This window comes from Equus caballus, chromosome 18 (genome assembly GCF_041296265.1).
Source record: "Equus caballus isolate H_3958 breed thoroughbred chromosome 18, TB-T2T, whole genome shotgun sequence".
NCBI lineage: Eukaryota > Metazoa > Chordata > Mammalia > Perissodactyla > Equidae > Equus > Equus caballus.
In genome coordinates, this window is record NC_091701.1 from 43,945,806 (window position 1) to 43,967,842 (window position 22,037).

Consider the following 22,037-nt stretch of genomic DNA (forward strand, 5'->3'; position numbering starts at 1 on the left):
TCCCAGTGGTTTTAACAAAAGGTACTAAGGAACTGCTCTTCAAATTTCAAGAATGTAATTTCCCAAATAGTTTAGTTCTCAAGCCCTGTAACTCTCAGGGGATCTAAGGCACACTCAGACAAGCAGCTGGCTCATTGATATTATCAGAATGCCATTTAATTGTAAGGTAAATATTTTCAAAGCCAAACAGTGACACATCAGTAGCTGTCAAATTTCTCACTTCAAGCCTGGCCTTTAGAGCACAACTTTCTCAAAGTAGGCATTATTCTTGGATTTGGCTTTTCTCTAACCCTCTAAGACATACTACAAACCTCAAATTAAAAAAAGAAAGAAGAAACTATTAGCAATGAAACTATTTCACATTAATTAGCAGTTCAATAACGAAAGGTTCACCTTTCTATAACATATATTTTCCAGAAGAAATACTTACACACACATACACATACTCAGTAAATATCATGTTAACACCTTTTCACTTTTACTCTGGGGAATCTTGCACTTTTGTGTAGTAGTAAGGATTTTAACACAAAGGGCTTGTTAATTTTGATCACAGATTATATTTACTATTTCTAGGTAGAATGTGAAGCAGGATGTACAAGTTTATTTTGTACACAAGGTACTATATCCTCAAGTCACTAAACGTAGTGCAAAATAACTGCAAAATGTACAACATAAATGTGTGTTAAGGTAGTTTTAAGGAAATGTCGAATATAAACTCAGTATAGGATTTAACATTAATGTATATATATATAACAATAATTCATTTCTCATAGTTATTCCTCATGAGAATGTTACATTTCTCTGCATTCAGTCTTTGTGGGGTTTACTCATTACACTTCAATTTTTAAATTTCTAGGCTGAAATTTAAGGGGACAATGTAGGGACAGAAATGTTCTTTTGAATAATGAGCTGTTTGCATTGGGAACCAGCATGGATCAGATATTGGTTTTTCCAAATTATCGTGCTTGGGATATATTTGCATTGATTCCATGCAAAGTTTAGCTTCTGGAAACTAACAGCAAGCAAGCATCCCCATCACACCACAGCCTTGCAATTTAACCAAGGTAAAGGAGAGTTTGCATAGCCATTTACATCGCTGCTACCATTTACATTCTCTTGTTCCAATAGTACACTCTGCCCTGGTCTTGACTTTCAAAAAGTCCACAATAAAACAGCCTCAAAATGTAAACTCATGTTATCCTAGTACGTTCCCTTTAAGATAGTAGAAGAGCAGGACATTAAGTAGCAAGACAGATAATGGAGCAATGGGAGAGGAGGATCAAATTGCCTCGTATCATGGAGACCATAATCTAAAATGTAAATCAAAATTAATATCAGAGGCAGAACACTCCTGCTCCCGTTCGAACCTCCTGGCTGGGTCTCACAGCCTCTTAACTTGACTGAGCCCAGAGTTCCCGTCTCCTCAGCTTGTAAGCGGCGGACGCCGAGTACACTATCAAGCAGAAAACGAGCGAGAAGAGAAGAGAACAAATGAACTTACTTTGCCCTTCAAATTTCCGTATGATGGTCCCCAAAAATGTGTTTTGTGGTGCCACATGCCCCCTGCGAACAGGCATGTTGACCCCGGTCTTCCGAGGAGCGCTCCCCGCGAGCTCCGGAGTTCTCCCGGGATCTCTCCTCGGCTATAGCCCAGGCCAGCGCGCGAGCCGCTCTTTGTGGCAGAGCATCCTCTTTTGAAACCAGAAATCTCTTCCCATTAGCACCACTTCTAGACACCCGCTTTCCCTACCGGAGTCCAATCCATTCCCCTCACCTTCCGGAGGGGGCCTCGCACCGGACTGCCGCGGGTGAGAGGGTTTGGGGGTGGGGAAAGGGAAGGAGGCGGGGTGAGGGGAGGTGGCGGGGGAGGAAAAGAGGGAGGGAGCAGTGGGGGTGGGGTGGGGAGGGGGGCGGGGAGTCACTAGGGCAATCGATCTGTTTCTCTTCTACCAAACAGTGCCAATTTCCCAGTGCAAATGGGCTTAACCTGCCGGTTGCTCAGAGCTATGAGGATGGCTGAGGGGGGGATGGAAGACTTGTGTGTTTTTTTGCAGGAAGGGGAGAAAGAAAAGGAGGATGGCTTGGGGCGGGGGGGGGGGGGGGGGGGGGTTGACGTATCTATCCCCGCCCTCTCCCCCTACACACACACACACACACACACACACGCTCCCTTTATCCCGAGAGCTTGGGCGCCGCCACAGCTCGGATTACTCAAGCGTGCTTTAGCGGAAGCCAGCCAAGAAATCTCCAAAACTCAGTGACAAACAGCTACTCTGGGAAGGTGATCTCCACAGCCACTAGCCACAGGGCTCCATCCCTGAGCTCCTCACGCTGCAGTGGCTAAAATGCCCTTAGCTGCCAAAAAAAAAAAAAAAAAAAAGACAGGTGGGAAAACAGTGCCTCAGTGAGGACTATTTCTAAACACTGGTGGCGTTCAAGAGGTTGAAGATTGAGGATGAGCCACTTAAGGGTGCAGGTTTAGCTTCAGGTTGCAGCTCGGATCTCTGGGCTCGGCGGAGGCGGGCGCTGAAGCCGGGGCTGAATTAGCGCTCCCGTCCCTGCCGGGAGCTGAGCCGCGCCTCCCAAAGACTGAAGGCTGCTGGCGCCGCCCCTGAGCATGCCCAGTTTCACTGCTTGAACCTCTGAGGAGTTGCAAGGTTGGGGGGGATTGGGTCTCTAGGTGCTGGAGGCTGGGAGAAAGACGAGAACGCCAAAGACTGTGCCAGCAACTGGTACAAAACAAGAAAATAGTTTGAAACGGGTGACGCTAGGCGCGAAGTGGAAGGAACAAAAGGTGGGTGGGGCTAAGAGTTACCAGCTTTGGTATGACTTCCCATGCCACTCATCCCCTAAACGCACTAGACGTTCCGTTCTGCTCTCTTCACTCACCATTTCTAAGGAATCGTCTCGTTTAGGATGGAGAAGGGTTTAAGGGGCAGAATAGAGTCCTCTTGGTTCTTGCTTCTCAGAACCTACCAATGCGGGAGTCTCGTAATACACATACACTTCTGTTCAAATAGTCCCTGTGGAGCCTTAGGAGATCAAATGTGACAAGCCATGCCAGGAGAGGGTGTTTTCTAAGTTGTTTTTCTAGTTTTTTTTTTTTATTCTTTTCCCTTCATTTATGATATCTCCTCCTTTAACCCAATAGTCAGCCCTTCTCCAGGCCCGTTTCTGTAAGCGGAGTTTGCCACCACTACAGCCTAAGAATAAGAAGACCGACAAACCGCTTGTTTCCAGCTGGCAAAGGGTGCAGAGTCTCCTATCAAAACATGTAGTTGCATGATAGAGTTTTGGGAGTTCGTGCAGCCCATTAACCTGCTTTGTCTGTGTCTTGAGTCAGTCGGGTTCATATTTTCTCAGTTACAACTTCAGTTCTGAAGTAAAAAAATGAGGACGGAAGTGAGATGAGGCCGAGAGGGAGGGTTAGAAAGGTGAATCCTGTGGACTGCAGTAAATAACGAGGAAATAAGTGTAATGACTTTTACTTTACATTCCAGAAAGCATAAGCCAGGAAAAAAAATCCAAACAAAAACAAGAACCTAAGCAGTTCTTACTTTTTCATATCAGAGTAATGAAAATGAACCAGAAACGCTAGACATTGCCTGAGAATGTTGAATTTTCTGGTTAATTAGCTTTACTTAAAAAGAAACAATCCATGACAACCCTTAGGCTCTTATGGGAGCTTGAGCTTTTCTGAATCTGTACGATTCCCTCCCTCGGAATCTAAAAAGGCACGATCCTCCAGAGCACGGCTTTATTTTCTCCCCCTTTTCAATATAAGTGGATCCTTTTGTGGTGTTCGCTAGCTGCAGCTGGGCTTGTGAAACGACAGAGTTCCTTTCCCAGGTGGTAAACGTATGGAGCTATCCGTGGTGCTGACTCTGATTCTGCCGTTAGCAACTGCTCCCTGCCTACATCCAGCCACAGACAATAGAATTGCAAACTCGGGCAAGTGGCCCTGATATATTCACACACTCTTCTTGTCTTCACCGTATACCCAGAGAAACAGAGAGTGCTATTTGCATCCCATTTCTAAAACATCTCCCTTTTCTATTTAGCTTCTTAGCTAACTGGAAGCTCAAATGTATTCCTCCCAAAATGCATCAAGGACTCCAGAGAAAACTGAACAAACTACATATTATGTGGCTTGTAATTAAGGTTTCATGTACGCTATAAAGGCATAATAACACAATAGTAAGTTAGGACAAGGTCGTATGGCAAATATATTTTTTTCAAATCACATGTATATTCAGTGAATGAATATTGTTTTAAAGGGAACTAGGCATTTCCAAATGCAGTTTGAAACCCAAAGTTTATCTGCCATATGATGAGATGTACTGACATGCAGAAAATAACAGTGCATAATGTCTCTAGTTATGAGTCTGATACTAACTTTCACAGACTATTGAGTCTGGAAACACTTGAATTCTACTTTAAGGGTGGAAGAGTGGATTCTTCAAGAGGAAAACTAGCTTTTTGCTCCCTGAAGTGTTCTTTCTTTCTCTACAACCTTCAGAGTAGTCTCTGTTTGTTTGCTCTGGGTAACTAAACACATGGCGGTTAAAGTTCTATTGTCTGTGTTCATATGAGCAATCTCTGTGGGCTTCGCATTTTTCCCAACCTCATTTAGCTCTAAGATTAGTTCTATTAAGGATTCAGTGTAAGATCATAGGACATTCTATAACCTATGTATCGTAATTGATTGATCTGAGCACAAGATTAAAGGCATCCTGTTTCTAAATTATCCCAGTAATCCTGTTCATGCATTATACATTGGTACAGTGGAGACAAGTACATGAATCTATATTCAGCCAATAATAGAATCAAACCAGAGGATAGTAATCATGGCAGCTTGCTGGCTGGAAAATTACCCCTCCTTTCATCCCTGCTGTCTACAAAAGTGAACTTTAGATTTTTGGGGGGGTTGAAGCCAGGTTTCATAAGGTTTTAATATTTGGGGATTTTTTTGGAAGTTCAAATATTAAACAAAGCACATAAGTTCAACTGTTGAAATCTGATCAAGTATATAGTCACAACCTGCTTATGGGCAAAGACACAGAATAGATTCAGATATATTCTTAAAATTACTTAATTGTCTCAGTTACTGTAAAATTAAGTAGTTTAGTATTTACAGAATGTTAAAAACCTTTCAACAATGCTTGCACCATAGTAAGTAGTCCGTAAATTTAGTACACACAAAATTCTGCATGAAAGCCCACAGAATTAATAGAGCCCTGCTTAAGAAGCCTACATTAGAAATAATTTAAGTATCATACATTAATGCTTGAATCTGTAAGGAAATAGTAGCAACTATTATGGGCTATTTAAGTGGCATTCTTATTTTGAAAGAGAATGAAAACATTTTAAGCTCAAATAAGCCAGGTAATTTGTTTCACATTTTTAAATAATGTAGAATATAAATCAATGAAATAAATGTGATGTTTTCTCCATTTGACAAAATTAGTTTAATGATCTGATGACCATAATGCAGCACTATAAAGGCTATTTTAATGTGGCCTTCTATGGGAATCCTGGGTATTATTCTAGTAACTGGGTCACTTTTAACCTAAGAAATATCTGACTTTACAGTTCCAAGTTAGGCAAACTTTAGGCTTGTATTATCATATATAGCTCTAGAATATTATAAGAGGCAGAAATTTTGAGGTCATCTGCTAAAACTGCAATATTTCTGTGCAGCATGTAGTTGTGAAAAGGGCAGAAAAAAACTGAGTTCTAACCTGAAATTGCCATTTATAGCAGAAACTAATGAAAATAGTTAAGCTCTCTTGTTCATAGCTTCCTTTCTAAAATCAGTGCAACAATCCTCATCTTTCAGTTTTATGTAAAGAATAACTAGGAAAATGGATACAAAGTGCTTAGCACACACTCTGACAGGTAGTCAACATATAAATGACAGCTGTCCTACAATCTAAGCACTCCATGTTTTTAAAATTAGTAAATTAATAATATTAACATATAGGATTTAGCTAACTTAGATTAAGGTTGTTAATGGTGGTTGCTTGTGGTGTGTGTGTGTTTGGAGCATTAGAAGTAAGAATGGAGTAGGTGAATCATACTCATACTCATTAGTCTGAATGACTTGGACTAATACCAGTGACTATTCCTAATATATTAACATAACCTTTTCTAGTTAGACAGTTGAATATTTCTTCATAAAATTTAGATCCTTTCCTAATAACATTCTTTATATGTTAGTTTTAATCCAGATAATTATTATTCACTTCACCTAAGATACTTTTGCAATAACATACTCCACATTATAGTTTTTATCCAAATGGTTAATATTTGGCTAATCTCATTGATTATACATGAATCTTACTGTAACATGAAGTTACAGTTGTTGGTAAACACTTCTCTAAAAGGTGCCACCTATTCCTGCAGAAAAGAATGTGTTCATATGTGTAGTTAGTACATTGTTAGTACATTCATCAATAGTTGACATAAGAAATTGCTAGTGACCTGATTGGGTTCTTATAATTTATAAAACGTAAGTTTGTTAAAATAAAAAAATTAAATAGATATTCTAAATGAAGATTTGATTGGGTGCGTTGGTAAGGTGGTTTTAGAGGATGAGTTCTTTACTCAGTTTATAAGTAATTTACAACATAGGTCCCAAAATGAGCCAGTTGTTACACATTATAGCTTTTTGCGGACCAAGGTAGTGTATGAAGTTTCTTTTATATTGGTAGACCTTAAAATTGTTTCTTAGTTGGCCAATGTACTCTTATCATTATCCAGATTAATTTTTTGTTGTATTCATTAAGTCTAACTTGATTGGTCTTTACACTTTGTGGAAATACAGATTTTTGTCCTAGAATTATGCTAAATTGCATTGCCTTTTTTCTGAAACAAATTCACTTTAGTTATTTTAAGAAGTGTCTCTATATCTTTGGACAGATTTATTCTACTATAGGAATTCTATAATATTTAAGGAAATGTGTACACTAGGAACCAGATTTTTCTCAAATAATTTGGAAGCTATTATTTGGGCTTCCACATCTGTTCATGGTGGAATAATGGGATCGGGATTTACCTTCTCATTTTTAACAACTATATAATTGGACAAAATATGGAAAACAACAGTTTTCAGACACTGGACAAAAAGAAGTGGAGGAGATTGTTTCCTGAATGAAGAGTAAAAATAAGGTGAGCCCTGTGATTGCCCCAGCTCACCAGCTAAAGAGAATTTCCAGGCCACAGTGCATGGGGTAAAGAATCAAACAGACCTAAATAGAATGCCTTGAGAAGACAAAGTTTAGAGTTTAGGGAAATCAAGAAGGCTTGAATTTACGGAGCAGATTAATGGAGAGAAGGGAGTTGCATTGAAAGAAAGGTCCAGATATCTTCATATGGATCAGCTCAAGTCTTTGTCCTTCACTGCTTTGCAAAAGTATGTGAAGAGATTACCCAAGACCAGAGGACAAAAACTAAGGAAAGGATTTGGCAGAACAATTACCAAAGCTTACACAGGAAGGAGAATGGTTACTATGCCACTGTCTAAGGTGAGAAACCTGCTAACGCATTGAACACTGACTATGCTCTTTAGAAAGTTATTGCATTAAAAGAGGGGTGAAATCAGACCTTAAGCAGAGACTGGTCTACTAAGCTCAGAAGCAAATCTCAAAAGGATTATACTGATATGATAATTATGTCCCAGAACAAACGCCAGCTATACTTGAAGGAATACAACAAAATCCAGCATGCAAGACTCAAAATAACAATATCTAGCCTCCAACCAAATATTATCAGGTGTGCAAAAAAGTGGGCAAAAAATCAATCAACATAAACAACCAGAAAAGACATGGATGATTGAATTAGCAGACAAGGACATTATACAGTTGTTAGAATTATACTACCTATGCCCAAAGAAGTAGAGGAAAACATGAACCTAATGAAGAAAGAAATGGAAATTGTAAAAAATATCCAAATCAAACTGTGGATATGTAAATATAATGCCTAAGATGAAGAAAATACATTGAATGAAATTAAGAGCAATTCATCATTATATATATTTAAAAAAAAAACAGTGAAATTTAGAATATAGCAAGAGAAACTCTCCAAAATGAAACACAGGGAGAAAAAGACTGATTGAAAAATAGCAGCAAAATTACCTGTGGGACAATATTAAGTGATCTAACATGCATATAATTAGAGTCAGGCAGGGAGGAGAGTCAGGACAAGAAAATGATTTCAAAGTAATGACTACATATTTTCTAAATGTGATAAAAATAATTGAAACCTAGAGATACACAAAGTTTAACAAAGCCCAAACAGAAGAAAAATAAAGAAAACCACCCCAAGACACACATTGTAATCAAATTGATGATAAATTGTGATAGAGATTTTAAAAATATTAAAAACAATAAGAAAAAAAGACACACTCCATACAAAGGAGAATTTTCATCAGAATCTATGCTAGTAAATATATAATGCAGCAATACCCATCAAGTATTTAAAAAACAACAAAATAAAACAAAACAAAAAAGCTCTCAACCTAGAATTCATTATCTAGTAAAAACTATCGTTAATAAATTAAGGAAAAGTAGAGACTTTTTTAGACTAGCAGAGCCAAGAGAATTCATTACTAGCAGACCTGTAGGAAGATTAGTGTTAAAAGAATATTTTCCAGAAGGAGAAAAATCATGTCAGAAAGAAAATTGCATTGACACAAAGTAATGAAGATCATAAGAAATGGTAAATCTGTGGGCAAAATAAAAGAATTTCTCTACTATTTTTTAAAACTTTTTAAAAAGATAATTGAGTGTTTAAAGTAAAACCAATAAGTATCAATTGTGAGGTTTATAACAATATGGAAGTAAAGAATATTACAACAACAAAACAAAGGACAAGAAGGGGAATGAAAAGGATACTTTTGCAAATTCATTATGATACTTGTGAGACAGTATATTATTTGAACTTAAAGTATAATAAGCTAAAGATGTATATTGTAAACCCTGGGGCAACCACTATAAAAAACAGTAAAGATGTATAGCTAGTTGGCCAAGAGTAGAGATAAAATAGAATCATAAAAAATATTTCAAACAAATGCAAAAGGAGAAGAGAAAAAGAAGCAAGAACAGATGGGACTAAAAAAATAGCTATGCAATAGATGTAACACAATTATGCCAATAATTATATGAAATTTAACTAAATTAAACATTCCATTTGAAAAGCAAAGTTTGTCAATCTGAAATCAAGACTACTGCTCTCCACAAAAAATCCACTTTAAATACAAAGATGCAAAAAGGTTTAAAGTTAAAGAATGAAAAAAGATAGAGCAGGCAAACTATTTTAAAAAGCTGAAGTTATATTAATCTCTCACAAAGTGAATTTCAGAAAAAGAATTATTACCAGGGATAGTGAGGGACATTTCATAACAACAGAGACATTAATTCATCAAGAGAATCTAACAGTCTTAGGTGTATATACACCTATAGGAAGTTTTAACATATATAATTAATAACTAATAGAAGTGATATATTTATATAATGGATAGTATTAGGCCATAAAAAGAAAGAAATATTGATATATGCTCAACATCAATGAATACTGAAAGCATTATGGTAAATGCAAGAAGCTAGGCACATAAAGCCGCATATTATGTGATTCCATTTATGTGACTTGCCCAGAACACACAAATCCCTAAAGTCATGAAATAGATGAGCAGTTGCCAGGGGCTAGTGCAAGGAGGAGTGGGGAGTAATCTCTAATGGGTAAAAGGTTTATTTTCGGAGTGATGAAAATGTTCTAAATTAGATTGTGGTGAAAGTTAAACTGTGAATAAACTAATAAAACATACTGAATTGTACAATTTAAAAGCATGAATCTTACAGTATGTGAATTATATCTCATGAAAACTATTATTACAAAATTTGAGGGGCCGGCCCTGTGGCACAGCGGTTAAGTTCGCACATTCCGCTCTGGTGGCCCAGAGTTCCCCGGTTCAGATCTCGGGTGCCAACACGGCACAGCTTGGCAAGCCATGCAGTGGCAGGCGTCCCACGTATAAAGTAGAGGAAGACAGGCATGGATGTTAGCTCAGGGCCAGTCGTCCTCAGCAAAAAGAGGAAGATGGGCAGCAGATGTTAGCTCAGGGCTAATCTTCCTCAAAAGAAAAAAAATCTTAAACAAGCAAAAAAATTTATAAAAGAAAAAGGGGAAATAGGCTAGTCTATCATTTTAGTTAGAAATTTTAACACTCTTCTTTCAATAAAAGATAGACAAAACTTCAGTAAGGATATAGAAGACGAATAAACTTATCAATTAATTTAAGCTATTTGACATTTACTGAACACCACACAAGAGAGTAACAGAAATCACATTTGTTTCAAGTATTCATGGAAGAATCACGAAGATAAACAATCGCCAAGATAAGCTCTAGAAATGTAAAAATATTTAAATCATATAATTTAATTTTAAATTTAATTTTATGTTTAATTTTATATTAATTTAATACAATATAATTTACATTTAAAATAATTATAAGTTCTAAATGGAATTAAATTAGAATGCAAAAATTAAAATATATAAAAAAGCACCCAGTATTTAGAAATTTAAAAATATACTTCTACATAACTGGGTCAATATGATGGTCAGTTGATGTGTCAAGCTGGCTAGGTTATATATGTAGTTCCCAGTTATACAATAAAACACTAGTTAAGGTGTCATTGTAGAAGTATTTTACAGATGTTATTAAAGCCTATAATCAGTTTGCTTTAAGTAAGGAAGATTATTCTATATAACAAGAGTGGACCTGATTCAATCAGTTAAAGGACTCTAAAAGCAGAACTGAGGTTCCCTAAAGAAGAAGTTCTGCCTGTGGACTGCAGCTTTATATCATGCCCAAGAGTTCCAGCTTGCTCTTCCTGATGGCCTGCCCTACAGATGTAGGAATTGCTTAGCCAGTCATCACAATCATATAAGCCAGTTACTTTTCCTTGCAATAAATCATACATATATATTTTTTCTATAATCTATCTATATCTGGCTATCTATCTATCTATCTATCTATCTATCTATCTACCTGTTTTTCTGTTAGAACCCTGACTGCTACAGTCCAGAAGAAATCACAAGTAAAATTAGAAGATAATTTGAACTGATTGAAAAACAAGAACTGACATATCAAAATTTGTGAGATGCAAATAAGGCATGCTGAAAGGGAAATTTATAGAATTAAATGCTCATTTTTTTTTAGAAAAAAGAAAGTTACCAAATCAATAATGTAAGCTTCCTCCTTAAGAAACTAAAAAATATATATATAAAAATTGGGGGGCCGGTCTGGCTGTGCAGTGGTTAAGTGCACACTTTCCACTTGAGCAGCCCGGGGTTCGCTGTCGAATCCTGGGTGTTGACATGGCATCGCTTGGCAAGCCATGCTGTGGTACGTGTCCCACATATAAAGTGGAGGAAGATGGGCACGGATGTTAGGTCAGGGCCAGTCTTCCTCAGCAGAAAGATTGGCAGCAGATGTTAGCTCAAGGCTAAGCTTCCTCAAAAAAAAAAAAAAAGAAGAAGAAGAAAAATTGGGCATAAGGAGGAAAATAATAAAGATAAGAGCAGAATTAATAAAATAGAAAACAGAAAACTATAGAGAAAATCAATGAGAACAATAACCAACTCATTAAAAAGATCAATAAAATTGATACACTCTTAGCCAGGAAAAAAAGAAAGAAAACACAAATTACCAATATTAGAAATAAAAGGGGAATCAATGCTTCCAATCACATAGACATTTAAAAAATAATTTTTAAAATTATGAACAACTTTTTGCCTACAAATTTGGCAATTTAAATGAAATACACACAATTTTGAATGATATATATTAAGAAAACCCGCTGAAAAAGAGATAACTTAAATAGCTCAATAATTATTAAAGAAAAATCAAATTTGTAGTTAAAACTTTCTTAAAAAGAAAATTCCAGTTTCAGATGGCTTCATTGCTGTATTCTATCAAACATCTATGGGAAGAATAACACCAATTCTAAAGAAAATTTTACAGAAAGAAGAGGGAAAATTCTCAAACCATGAGAAGAGCCACCAGATCCTACAGCCAGATAAGAAAATGACAAGAAATCTCAGAGCATTATCCCTCATGAACATAGTCATGAACCTCTCCCGACTCGAATTTTAGAAAACTGAGTTGTTTCTCTCAAGAATTTAAAGTTGATTTGATATTTAAAAATCAATCAATGTAATTTACCATATCGGCATAAAAAGAAAAAAAATGATCTTAGTAGATTTAGAAAGAAATTGACAATATCAAACATCAATTTATCATTAAAAAAAACCTCCCCGATTAAGTTAAGAATATCAGGGAATTTCCTCAACGTGACAAAGGGCATCTATAAAAGCCTCTTTCAAATATACTTAATGGTGACAAACTAAATTATTTTCCCCCTAAGATCAAGAACAGGGAAAGAATTTCTCTCACAATTTATTCAACATTCTGTTGAAGATTATGGCCACTGCAAAAAGGCAAGAAAAATAAATAAAAAGTACACAGATTGAAAAGGAAGAAGTAAAACTATCTTTATTCATGGACTAAATGATTGTTTTGGCAGAAAATCCTAAGTAATTCACCAATAAGCCTTAGAACTAATTAGTAATTGGGCTTATCAACCTCACAATATACAAGCAGAAATTTAAAAAAATCAGTTGCGTCTTTATATGCTAGCAATGAATATTTGGAAATTATATTAAAATATAACACAATGTAAAATAGCCTAAAGATTACAGAATCCATATCGGGATACATTTAAAAATTATAAGTAAAAGATACACCAAAAATTACTCTTCATATCTTAAAGAAAACATAAATAAATGGAAAGATATACAATGTTCCTAGATCAAAAGACATAATATTGTTTAAATGCCATTTCCCCTCTGTTGATCTATAGATTGAATACAATCACAATAAAAATCCCATCAGAGTTTTATAGAAATTGACAAGCCAATTCTAAAATTTATATGAAACTCCTCACATCGAAAATAGCGGAAACAATTCTAAAAGTGAAGAACTAAATGGGAACACTTCCAACATCTGATTTCAATACTCTATAATGCTATGTTAATAAAGACAGTGTGGTAGTGTGTAAAAATAGGCACATAAACAATGGAACTGAAAGGAGAGCTCAGAAATAGACCCAAACATATACAACTAATTGACTTTCAACAAATGGGCCTAGATAATTCAATGGAGAAAGATAGTCTTTTCAATAACTGATGCTAGAACAATTGGAAGCCATATGGAAAGCAAAAACACTTCAACCAGTATGTTATACCACATACATAAATTAACTCAAAATAGATCATAGACCTAAATATAAAAACTAAACCTATAAAATTTCTGGAACAAAACATAGTAAAAAATCCTAGTGATTTTGGCTTAAAGAAAGATGTCTTAAACAGAATGCAAAAGAAACACCCCACATTATAAAAGAAAAAAATGATAAATTGGAATTCAATAAAATTAAAAACATTTGTTCAGTTAAGAAATGCAAAGGCAAGCCAAACATTGTGGAAAATTGTAAGACATATATCCAATAAAGTACCTGTATCCAGAATACATTAAGCCTTCTTAAAAGTCAATAGTAAGAGGACAAAAATCAATAAAAATGGGCAATATATTTGAGCAAACACCATGCTAAATTAGAAGCTATAAGGATGGCAATAAGCACTTGAAAATATGGTCATATAATTAATCATTAGCAAAACAAATCAAAACCAAAAAGCACTACCGGTTCACCCACAATAGAACGGGTAAAATTAAAAAAAATAGGGGCCTGCCCAGAGGCATAGTGATTAAGTTCACATGCTCCGCTTTGGCAGCCTGGGGTTCGCAGGTTTAGATCCTGGGCACAGACCAAAGACCACTCATCAGGCTGTGCTGTGGTGGCATCCCACATAAAATGGGAGATTGGCACAAATGTTAGCTCAGGGCCAATCTTCATCACACACTCACAAAAAAAAAAAAAAAACCCTATATATATATATGTATATTTAATGATGCCAAGTGTTGAGGAGGTTGTAGAACAGCTGAAATTCTCATATGCTGCTGGTAGCATTAAAACATGGTACAGCCACTATTGAGATAAGTTTCTTACAAAAGTTATAAAGTGTCTTATAAAGAATTTCATAAAAAATTCAGCATATATTTTATTATATGACCCAACATAAGTCCAAACGAAGTCTTTATGTAAATGTTCATAGCAGCTTTATTCATAATAGCCCCAAACGTCCAACAACTAGTGAATGGATAAAAGAATTGTGATTTGTTCACATAATTGAATACTGTGGAATAAAATGAAATCATCTATACTGATAGCCTCAACAATGTGCATGCATTTCTAACGCATTATGCTAAATGAAAGAAGCCAGTCACGAAAGAATACAAACTCTGTAATTCCATTTAAATAAAATTCCTCTTAGAAAAGGCAAAACTACACTAACAGAAATAGATGAGTGGTCATCAAAGGGCAGTGAATGAAGAGGACTGAATGTAGAAGGGCCAGAGGGAAGTTTGGGGGTGATTGAAGTGTTTTATGTCAGGATTGTGGTGGTTATATTTATCCACTTGTGGAAGTAAAAATGAAAATAAGAGCCATTCAAGCTTTACAACTCATAAAATATTACCTACTAAATAAAAGATTATATTTTTACCATAACTAATACAGTATATATAGACCCAATTATTTACTGAATGAATGAGTAGTCTGAGGATGATTATGTAACAAATTTAGTAAAAAATTCACAGTGTATATTTGATATATTGGCATTAATAATGAGTCATTCATTCATCTGCTGAGAAGAAAACAGTAAATTATCATTGAGAGGAGATAACATGTATCATAGTTATAGACTATTAATTAACCATTAAATCAACAGATATTCTCTTCATTAAAAAAAGCACAGATCTTATTATTGCCATCTGGAAGTTATTATAAAGTGGTTTATTTAGTTTAATTTCCTGCATTTTATTCCTTGGATCCCAAATTTAAAATTTTAGACTTTTTTCACTTCATTTCTGGATCATCAAAGTATTCTCCTAAAAAGTTCCCCTGTTTTCAGACTATCCTAACTCTAACCATCCTACTGATCTATATCACATCCATATTCTTTGAAACATCAACTTTTTATTGTGCACATATTAGAAAGTTTTCATGGTCTCTGATTACTTCTCGAATAGAAATAAGTTCTATTTATTATGTAAAGCTCTTCCATAGTTGTACCTTTCATCTATCCACCCTCATCTCCCACCACAGCCCTGTAGATTCACTGTGATTTCTAGTCCAATGCCAAGCATTCTCCTTGTTATTAGTGTTTTATACTTCTTCTACCTCCACCTAACTTCTCCACACCTTGCTCAAGTTCCACCATTTTTTAATTCCCTGACTACTCTAATCATTGTTTTACTCTCCTCTTCTGAAGCCCAGGATGTATTTACTCTTTGCCACCCATCAAGGCACTTTCTTTGCATCATTATGTAATACTTTGAAACTCATTTAATTTTTGTAACTTATGAGTTAAGTACTCTTATTTTTGTATTTTACGGTTGAGAAAACTAAAGTTCAAAGAGGTTAAGAAACTTCATCAAGGATCACATAGCTAGCAAGGAGCAGAGCTACAATAATGTCCATGAAGGCATGGATCTTGTTTTATAATAAATTGATAACTTCTGCAATTCCTGGTACAACATTAGCCTTAAATAAGCACTCAGTCAATATATTTCGAGTTCACTGAATAAGGGTATTACATTTGTCTTTATTTTGAGGGAGGAACTCCAGTCTGTGGCTCACTGGCCTTACGCCATATTTGAGTACTGTTGGCAAAACGATGGGGCTGCCCTACAAAACGCTATTTGTGAGAGGGATTGAAGGGCCTTTCGGAAAAATGTTAAACTGAAGTGAAAAAGCATAAAAAGTTGATTTCATAATAAAAACCAACATCAAGGGAATGCATAGATGTTTCTGGCTACTATATGAAGGGCAGGGACCAGGATCTTATAATAACGCAATTTTTAGACCTTTTTTCAATCTTAGTCTCTTACTGACAGTAGTGGCATGTTTTCCTAGTTCTTAGAAGATTTGTGTCAGAATCCAGAAATTTTATTTTATTTTATAAATTTATTTTTTGTAAGGAAGATTGGCCCCGAGCTAACATCTGTTGCCAATCTTCCTCTGTTTTTGCTTGAGGAAGACTGTTGCTGAGCTAACATCTATGCCAATCTTCCTCTATTTTGTATGTGGGATGCTGTCTCAGCATGGCTTGATAAGTGGTGTGTAGGTCCGCACCCGGGATCTGAACCTGTGAACCCCGGGCCATAGAAGCAGAGCGTGTGAAGTTAATCATTACGCCACCAGGCTGGCCCCCAGAAATTTTACAATCAACTTTTTTGATGCAAAATTGATGTAAAATAACATGTACCTCTTTTAAGGGTATGGTTCAAACAGTTGTTTAAAATAGTTTTATTTTGAGATCATTGTACATGCAGATTCACACGCTGTTGTAGAAACAAAATATGATGATCCCATACACCTTCATCCGGTTGCTCCCCGTGGTATCACGTTACATAATTACAGCACAATGTATGATCTGTAGAGAGTGCAGTAAAGGGGCCAGGTATCTCTTGGCATGTTAGGGGTCCCCAAGAGAACACTCAGGCTCCATGATTCACCAGAAGGACTCATAGGATTCATAAAGTTGTTACACTTATAGTTTATTACAGTAAAAGGATACAGATTAAATTCAGAAAAGGGAAAAGGCACAGGGAGGAAGTCCAAGAGAACCAGGTGCAAACTTCCAGATGTCTCTCCCAGTGGAGCCATATGGAGACAAGCTTAGTTTTCCCAGAAACAACATGTGACCACATGTGAAGTGTTGCCAACAAAGTGAGTTCACTCAGGGCTTGATGTCCAAGGTTTTTATTGAAGATCAGTCACAAAGGCATGCAGTGTTCGTGTGACTGACCTCACTCACCTACTCAGCTCCAGCCCCACCAGAGCCAGATGTCAAACTGATACAGCATAGCCTGAGGCCTCAGGCAAACAAAAGCACTCTTATCAGGCAGGATATTCCAAGGCCTCATAGGTCAATTCCCCAGAGTCCAATGAAAGGAAAGTCCTGAAGACAGGCCTTTCTTGGGGATGTGTGGGGTTTGAGAAACCCTAGTAGATGGCCTCTGGTGCTTCAGTAATCCAATATCTCTTCAGAAGGAACTTTCTTATCACAATATGATGGGCTATTGAAAGAAAGAACTGAGATCTGCAGAGAAAGTAATTCTTAATAGTTGTGATAACATCCAACAGAGAGTATCATAGTTGGGGGGCACTTATTGGCTGTGTTAGATATATGTAAGTGGTTTCTGAAAGTAGGGATAGAGGGTAGAAATGGAACACTGTGCACAAGCCTCATTTTTTCAATCCATACCTCTTTCTTCATAGTCATCTATATGACTTTACTAATAAGTTTTAAATTTATCCTTCCTCCTTGTAGACACACATTCAGTTCCTTGGAGATCATGTGCTATTTATCTCAGGATTCCTAATATCGGGCATGCCATCTGGCACATAGTAAGTATTCAATAAATGTTTGTTATAAGAGAGCAGAAAGGAAAGCATCCAGGATAAGTTTATGAATGGATGGATGGAAGGGGGGCAGAATGCATGAAAGGAAGGAAGGGAAGCAAGCAGGATGGATTGTTGGAATGGAGTCAGGACAGATAAGAAAGAAAGAGGAAAGATAGGAGGAAATGGAGATAGGAAGGAGAGAAGATGAAAAAGTGGCAGAAAGGAAGAAAGAGAAGGAAAAGGAAAGGGATGGAGGAAGAGAGGTGGGGAAGACTACAAGGAGAGAGAGAGAAGGAGAAAGGGAAAGTGAAGAAAGGGTGAAAGGAAAGAAAGAGGGGTGGAAAGAAAGTGGAAGGAAGAAATAAAGTTAACCACGTGCCCATCATAACCTTTCTGGAAGTTGGTCATCCTTACTGCTACACGATCCAAAACCACTTAAGAGAGCAGCACCAAAAATTTACACCATCCCACCCCACATGACTTGAAAGAGCTATCTTATTTCCAAGTATCGGTAAGATTGTATTTCTAAATAAACATAGATATGTTTCATTCAAGTTGATATACAATTATATCTTACACTTGGTACTATAAAGCTGTCTGCAAACAATTTACTACGAACTGACATCTATTTTAATGACATTATAAAGAAGAATAGCATGTGCATAAGTAAAGCAAAACACTTATTGGCAATATAAAATCAATTCTACCTTGAAACTGTTAAGTGAAGATATATACATGTTTGCAATGAAAGGGTTGTGCTTGACTGCAAATCAAAGATAACCATAGTTGCAAGTGGTTGTTACTACGACGGTAAAATCCAGGGCTTATACATACAACTGAATGTGCGTTAATGTTTGTTTTCAGTGCCCTCTCCTCTTCAGCCTTCTGTGCACCAACTTGGAAGAGAACCTCCTGCCCGTGGAGTGAGACAAGAAAGAGAACAAGAACTGTCGTGTCTCTCTCAGCTTAGTTTTACAGCTAAGGAAATGGAGATAGAGAGGAGATTTGCTTTAGGTCTCAAAATGAGTTCAGCTCAGTTCATTTTCCAGCCTTGTAACTAATATGCGAGTCTCTTGCCCTTACTAACTGCTAAAACAGACTCCTTCTTCCAAATCTGTTAAATTTCTAAATTTGATAGCTAATTTGAATGTTTCTTTTTAACCAACACTGCATCTCTAAACCATACTGCACATTCAAGCACATTTTAGTCATGTTTTACAGTACTTTGGATCTTGAAATTCTTTGAGATGCCTTTATCCAGTGTGGACGTATTTAATCTTTTCAAAGACAAATTTCCATTTCTCCTTCTCTAATTTTTCCTGACTGAGTAATCTGTCTCTGCTTGGACAAAATATAATTACGAAACTATATCACACTAATATTTTATTTCAAGCCTTCTGCATTAAATTCTTTTGCTGAATACTGTTAATATATTTCATACAGGGAGTTAATCTAAATAACAAAACTGTGATTCCATTGAATTAGTCATTAACATTGTTAGCCCTGGATAGAATTAAGCATTGAAAATAATTCTCATCTACTACATACATTCTTCCTACTGTATTTTTAAAGATTTAATTTCTTACCATTTTTTATCTGAATTATTATTTCATAGCATAATGCCACATAGCAGCAAATAATACTGGATCATTCTCCCTGGCAGGTCATTTTTCACTGTCATTTCTCATTATGCTGTCAACCATAATCTAAAGAATGAATTCAGGTCAAGAAATTCCTCTTTCAATTCTTTTTACTCTTGTTTCATGATATTTTGTCATATACCATTATGGGCCAAAATAGGGTTTCTTCTACCTTATCCTGGCAGACACTACAATATGAAGAATGCTAAAAATAAAAGTAGGAGAAAAAAGACATTATGCAGATGGGAGTTCTTTGCTCTAAATGATTGTTTAAATAGTTCATGAAAGAAACCACCTTGGGCATTATTTTGTTCATGTGTAGCATATTCTATGTAGAATAAGTTTCCATAATAATCATTTAGGATTGTTCTAGAATCCTTCACCTTTACAAAGACTTTCTAACATTGGTGTCAGTATTAAGTAATGTAACATTGGCATTCTCCTGGGAAAGTTCGCATCATCTCATCGGTTTTGGCATTGCAACAAGATTACTAAGTGATGGGGGAGGGAATTCTATGCACAATGTGATTGAAAGTGTATCTGTTAAAATAGCACCTGGCTACAAGCAACAAAAAACTCTATACTAATGTGCTTGACTCAGATAGAAGTCTATTAGCCTTATGCCATAAAAAGTCCTTGTTAGGGAACTCCTAGGCAAGACAGCTCAAGCATATACCATTAGAGGCATGGAGTTATCCCATCTTATGCTTTACTATTTTTCTCATGTTTATTTCTTCATGGTTGCAAAATAGCCTCTAACCAGTATTCCAGGCAAGATGATTTCAGGCAAAAAAAGAAGAAAAAAAAAGGTAGAAAAGGATGTACCAGCTGAATCTACCCTCCCTTCTTATTTAAATTTTAAAAAGCCTTCATAGTCTCAGAAATACCGCCTACCACACTATCCCTTATGACTCCTTGAGCAGAGCTATGTGGCATCATAGCCACCTTCGAATGAAAGGTGACTAGAAAGATTCTTTAACAAGTTGGGTTTGAGATCTGAAATTTCGAATGTTCCGCAAATCCTGTTACCTCCAGGCTCAAATCATGTTAACAGACACACAAGCACACACACACAGAACTACCTCTGACCTAGATTATGATTTCCAAACAGTTTCACCTCCTTTCATTCCATCTGTTATTCTGGAGTAGTGTAATGATTTCCTACCATTCTCACCAAAACCCAAAGTCAAAAGTTAATTAGCCAAGGGTCAACCACATGGTGACTCAAATGATATGACCAATATTTTTGCTGCTTTGTCAATCATGCTATGAACTGAACAAGATTGCGTATAGTCCATGATTTGCTAATCAGAAAACACAACTGTAACTTGGGAAATGGAGTATGTAATATATCTGCTGGCGCAAATGTTTTGACTATCTATAATTGTACATAAACCTCTTTGGTTGTTAAGCTGTGTAGCTCTAAGAACCGTTACTTTTGTGGTGAGTAAAAATTCAATTAAAGCTATGAAACCTATCTGCAAGTTCCTACAGTGAGCTGTTGGGAGAGACTAAATGGGCAGCCTGTCACTATAATTTTAGTGAATTTAAGGTATAACTTTTACAAAGTTATGTGTTCTAACAAATAGTTTTTCTGACTCCACCTCTTTGTTTTTATATTTTATTTAGTAGAGTCATAACTCTCAACCAACTCTTAGCTACAGTACTTGAGAAAGAATAGTTCATAAATGTGCAACAATTATTCATGGGAGACATTCTTGTACTCAGGACAATCGATGGGCAGCAGTATATTTCAAAATATAAATAAAATTTTAAGCAATTTATTATTTATATTTTCTCAAGTGTTTCAAAAAGGCTACGTTAAAATTAGAGGACTGGTTTTAAAATACACACTACGTGTGTGTACGTATCTTAACATCTTTACAGTTTACAAAATAGACATCTAAATGAAAGGAGAAGCAAATACACTGATCACTTAGCTTAATGAAGTTCCTATGGATTGAGCATCAAAGTTAGCTTTATGCACTGGGGCATTCCAGGGGAAAAGACAAATGTGACCTGTTACATAATTTTTATTGTTTTTAGATAATTTAATATTTCAAGATAAACCAATATTAATTGAGTCTAAATTCTAAAATTAATATATCATCTTGTTATTTTTCACAGAAACACATACAAATGATTATATAAACATGAAATAAGGAGAGGGAAATTCTCATCTGAAGATGGAGAAATAAGTCCTTAAAGGACTGATAGAATTTTTGATGAGTAGAAAGAAGAAAAGGTTTTAAAATTGATTGAATAGTTAACATTTCATATTTCATCAGATTCTTTATCTGTTACATTTGATTGTTTAAAACTATTGATCTTGTAACCTGTGATCTACTTTTAAGAAGAAGCAACTGAACGTAATTATTCTGGCTGCAAGTATTACAAATGTCTCCAGACACAATGGGAAGAAAGTGGTCTTGGAAATTTTCCTTATAGTATCTTCCTAATGGACAAAACCAAACAGATTTATTTGTCCAAGAAAAAAACTTGGATGACTAAAGGCCTCCATACTTTCTAATACTTACTTTTCTGTTGTGCCATTTTCTCTTTCTGAAATGTTACCTTCTCACATCTTAGACAAACACAAACAAAAACAATACCTCATTCTGCAGGAATCAGCTCAAATGTTTATTTCCCCTGAAGCATTTCTTGTTTATGTACAGTTAGTATCTTCTTAAATTCCAGTATATGAGGACCTCAGAATTGCATTTTGCTTAGAGTTACAGTTCTCTTTCACCCCACATTTCCTCTAGAACTGGGTTAGAAACTTCTTAAAAACATTTTCTATACTCTATGT

General features: G+C 35.9%; 1 protein-coding gene and 1 long non-coding RNA gene across 13 annotated transcripts in view; one reads left to right on the plus strand and one right to left on the minus strand.

The window, feature by feature from the left end:
• The window catches only part of KCNH7 (potassium voltage-gated channel subfamily H member 7), a 471,784-nt gene extending 469,980 nt beyond the window's left edge, over positions 1-1,804 (minus strand). For 10 of the 12 annotated variants that reach the window (XR_011428516.1, XR_011428514.1, XR_011428513.1 and 7 more), the window contains exon 1: positions 1,502-1,801. Coding sequence is in view for 8 of the 12 variants with exons in the window: in XM_070241910.1 (XP_070098011.1) it covers positions 1,502-1,577 (76 nt within the window). In the remaining 4 variants the exon portion in view is untranslated. Of the gene's footprint in view, positions 1-1,501 lie in introns of all 12 variants that reach the window. The other 2 variants (XR_011428515.1, XM_070241908.1) reach the window with 1 other exon arrangement.
• Positions 1,681-21,012, plus strand: LOC138918774 (uncharacterized). The gene is made up of 3 exons (XR_011428517.1): positions 1,681-1,808; positions 17,515-17,591; positions 18,453-21,012. It is a non-coding gene; the product is annotated as an uncharacterized lncRNA (long non-coding RNA).
• The last annotated feature ends 1,025 nt before the right edge of the window (positions 21,013-22,037 follow it).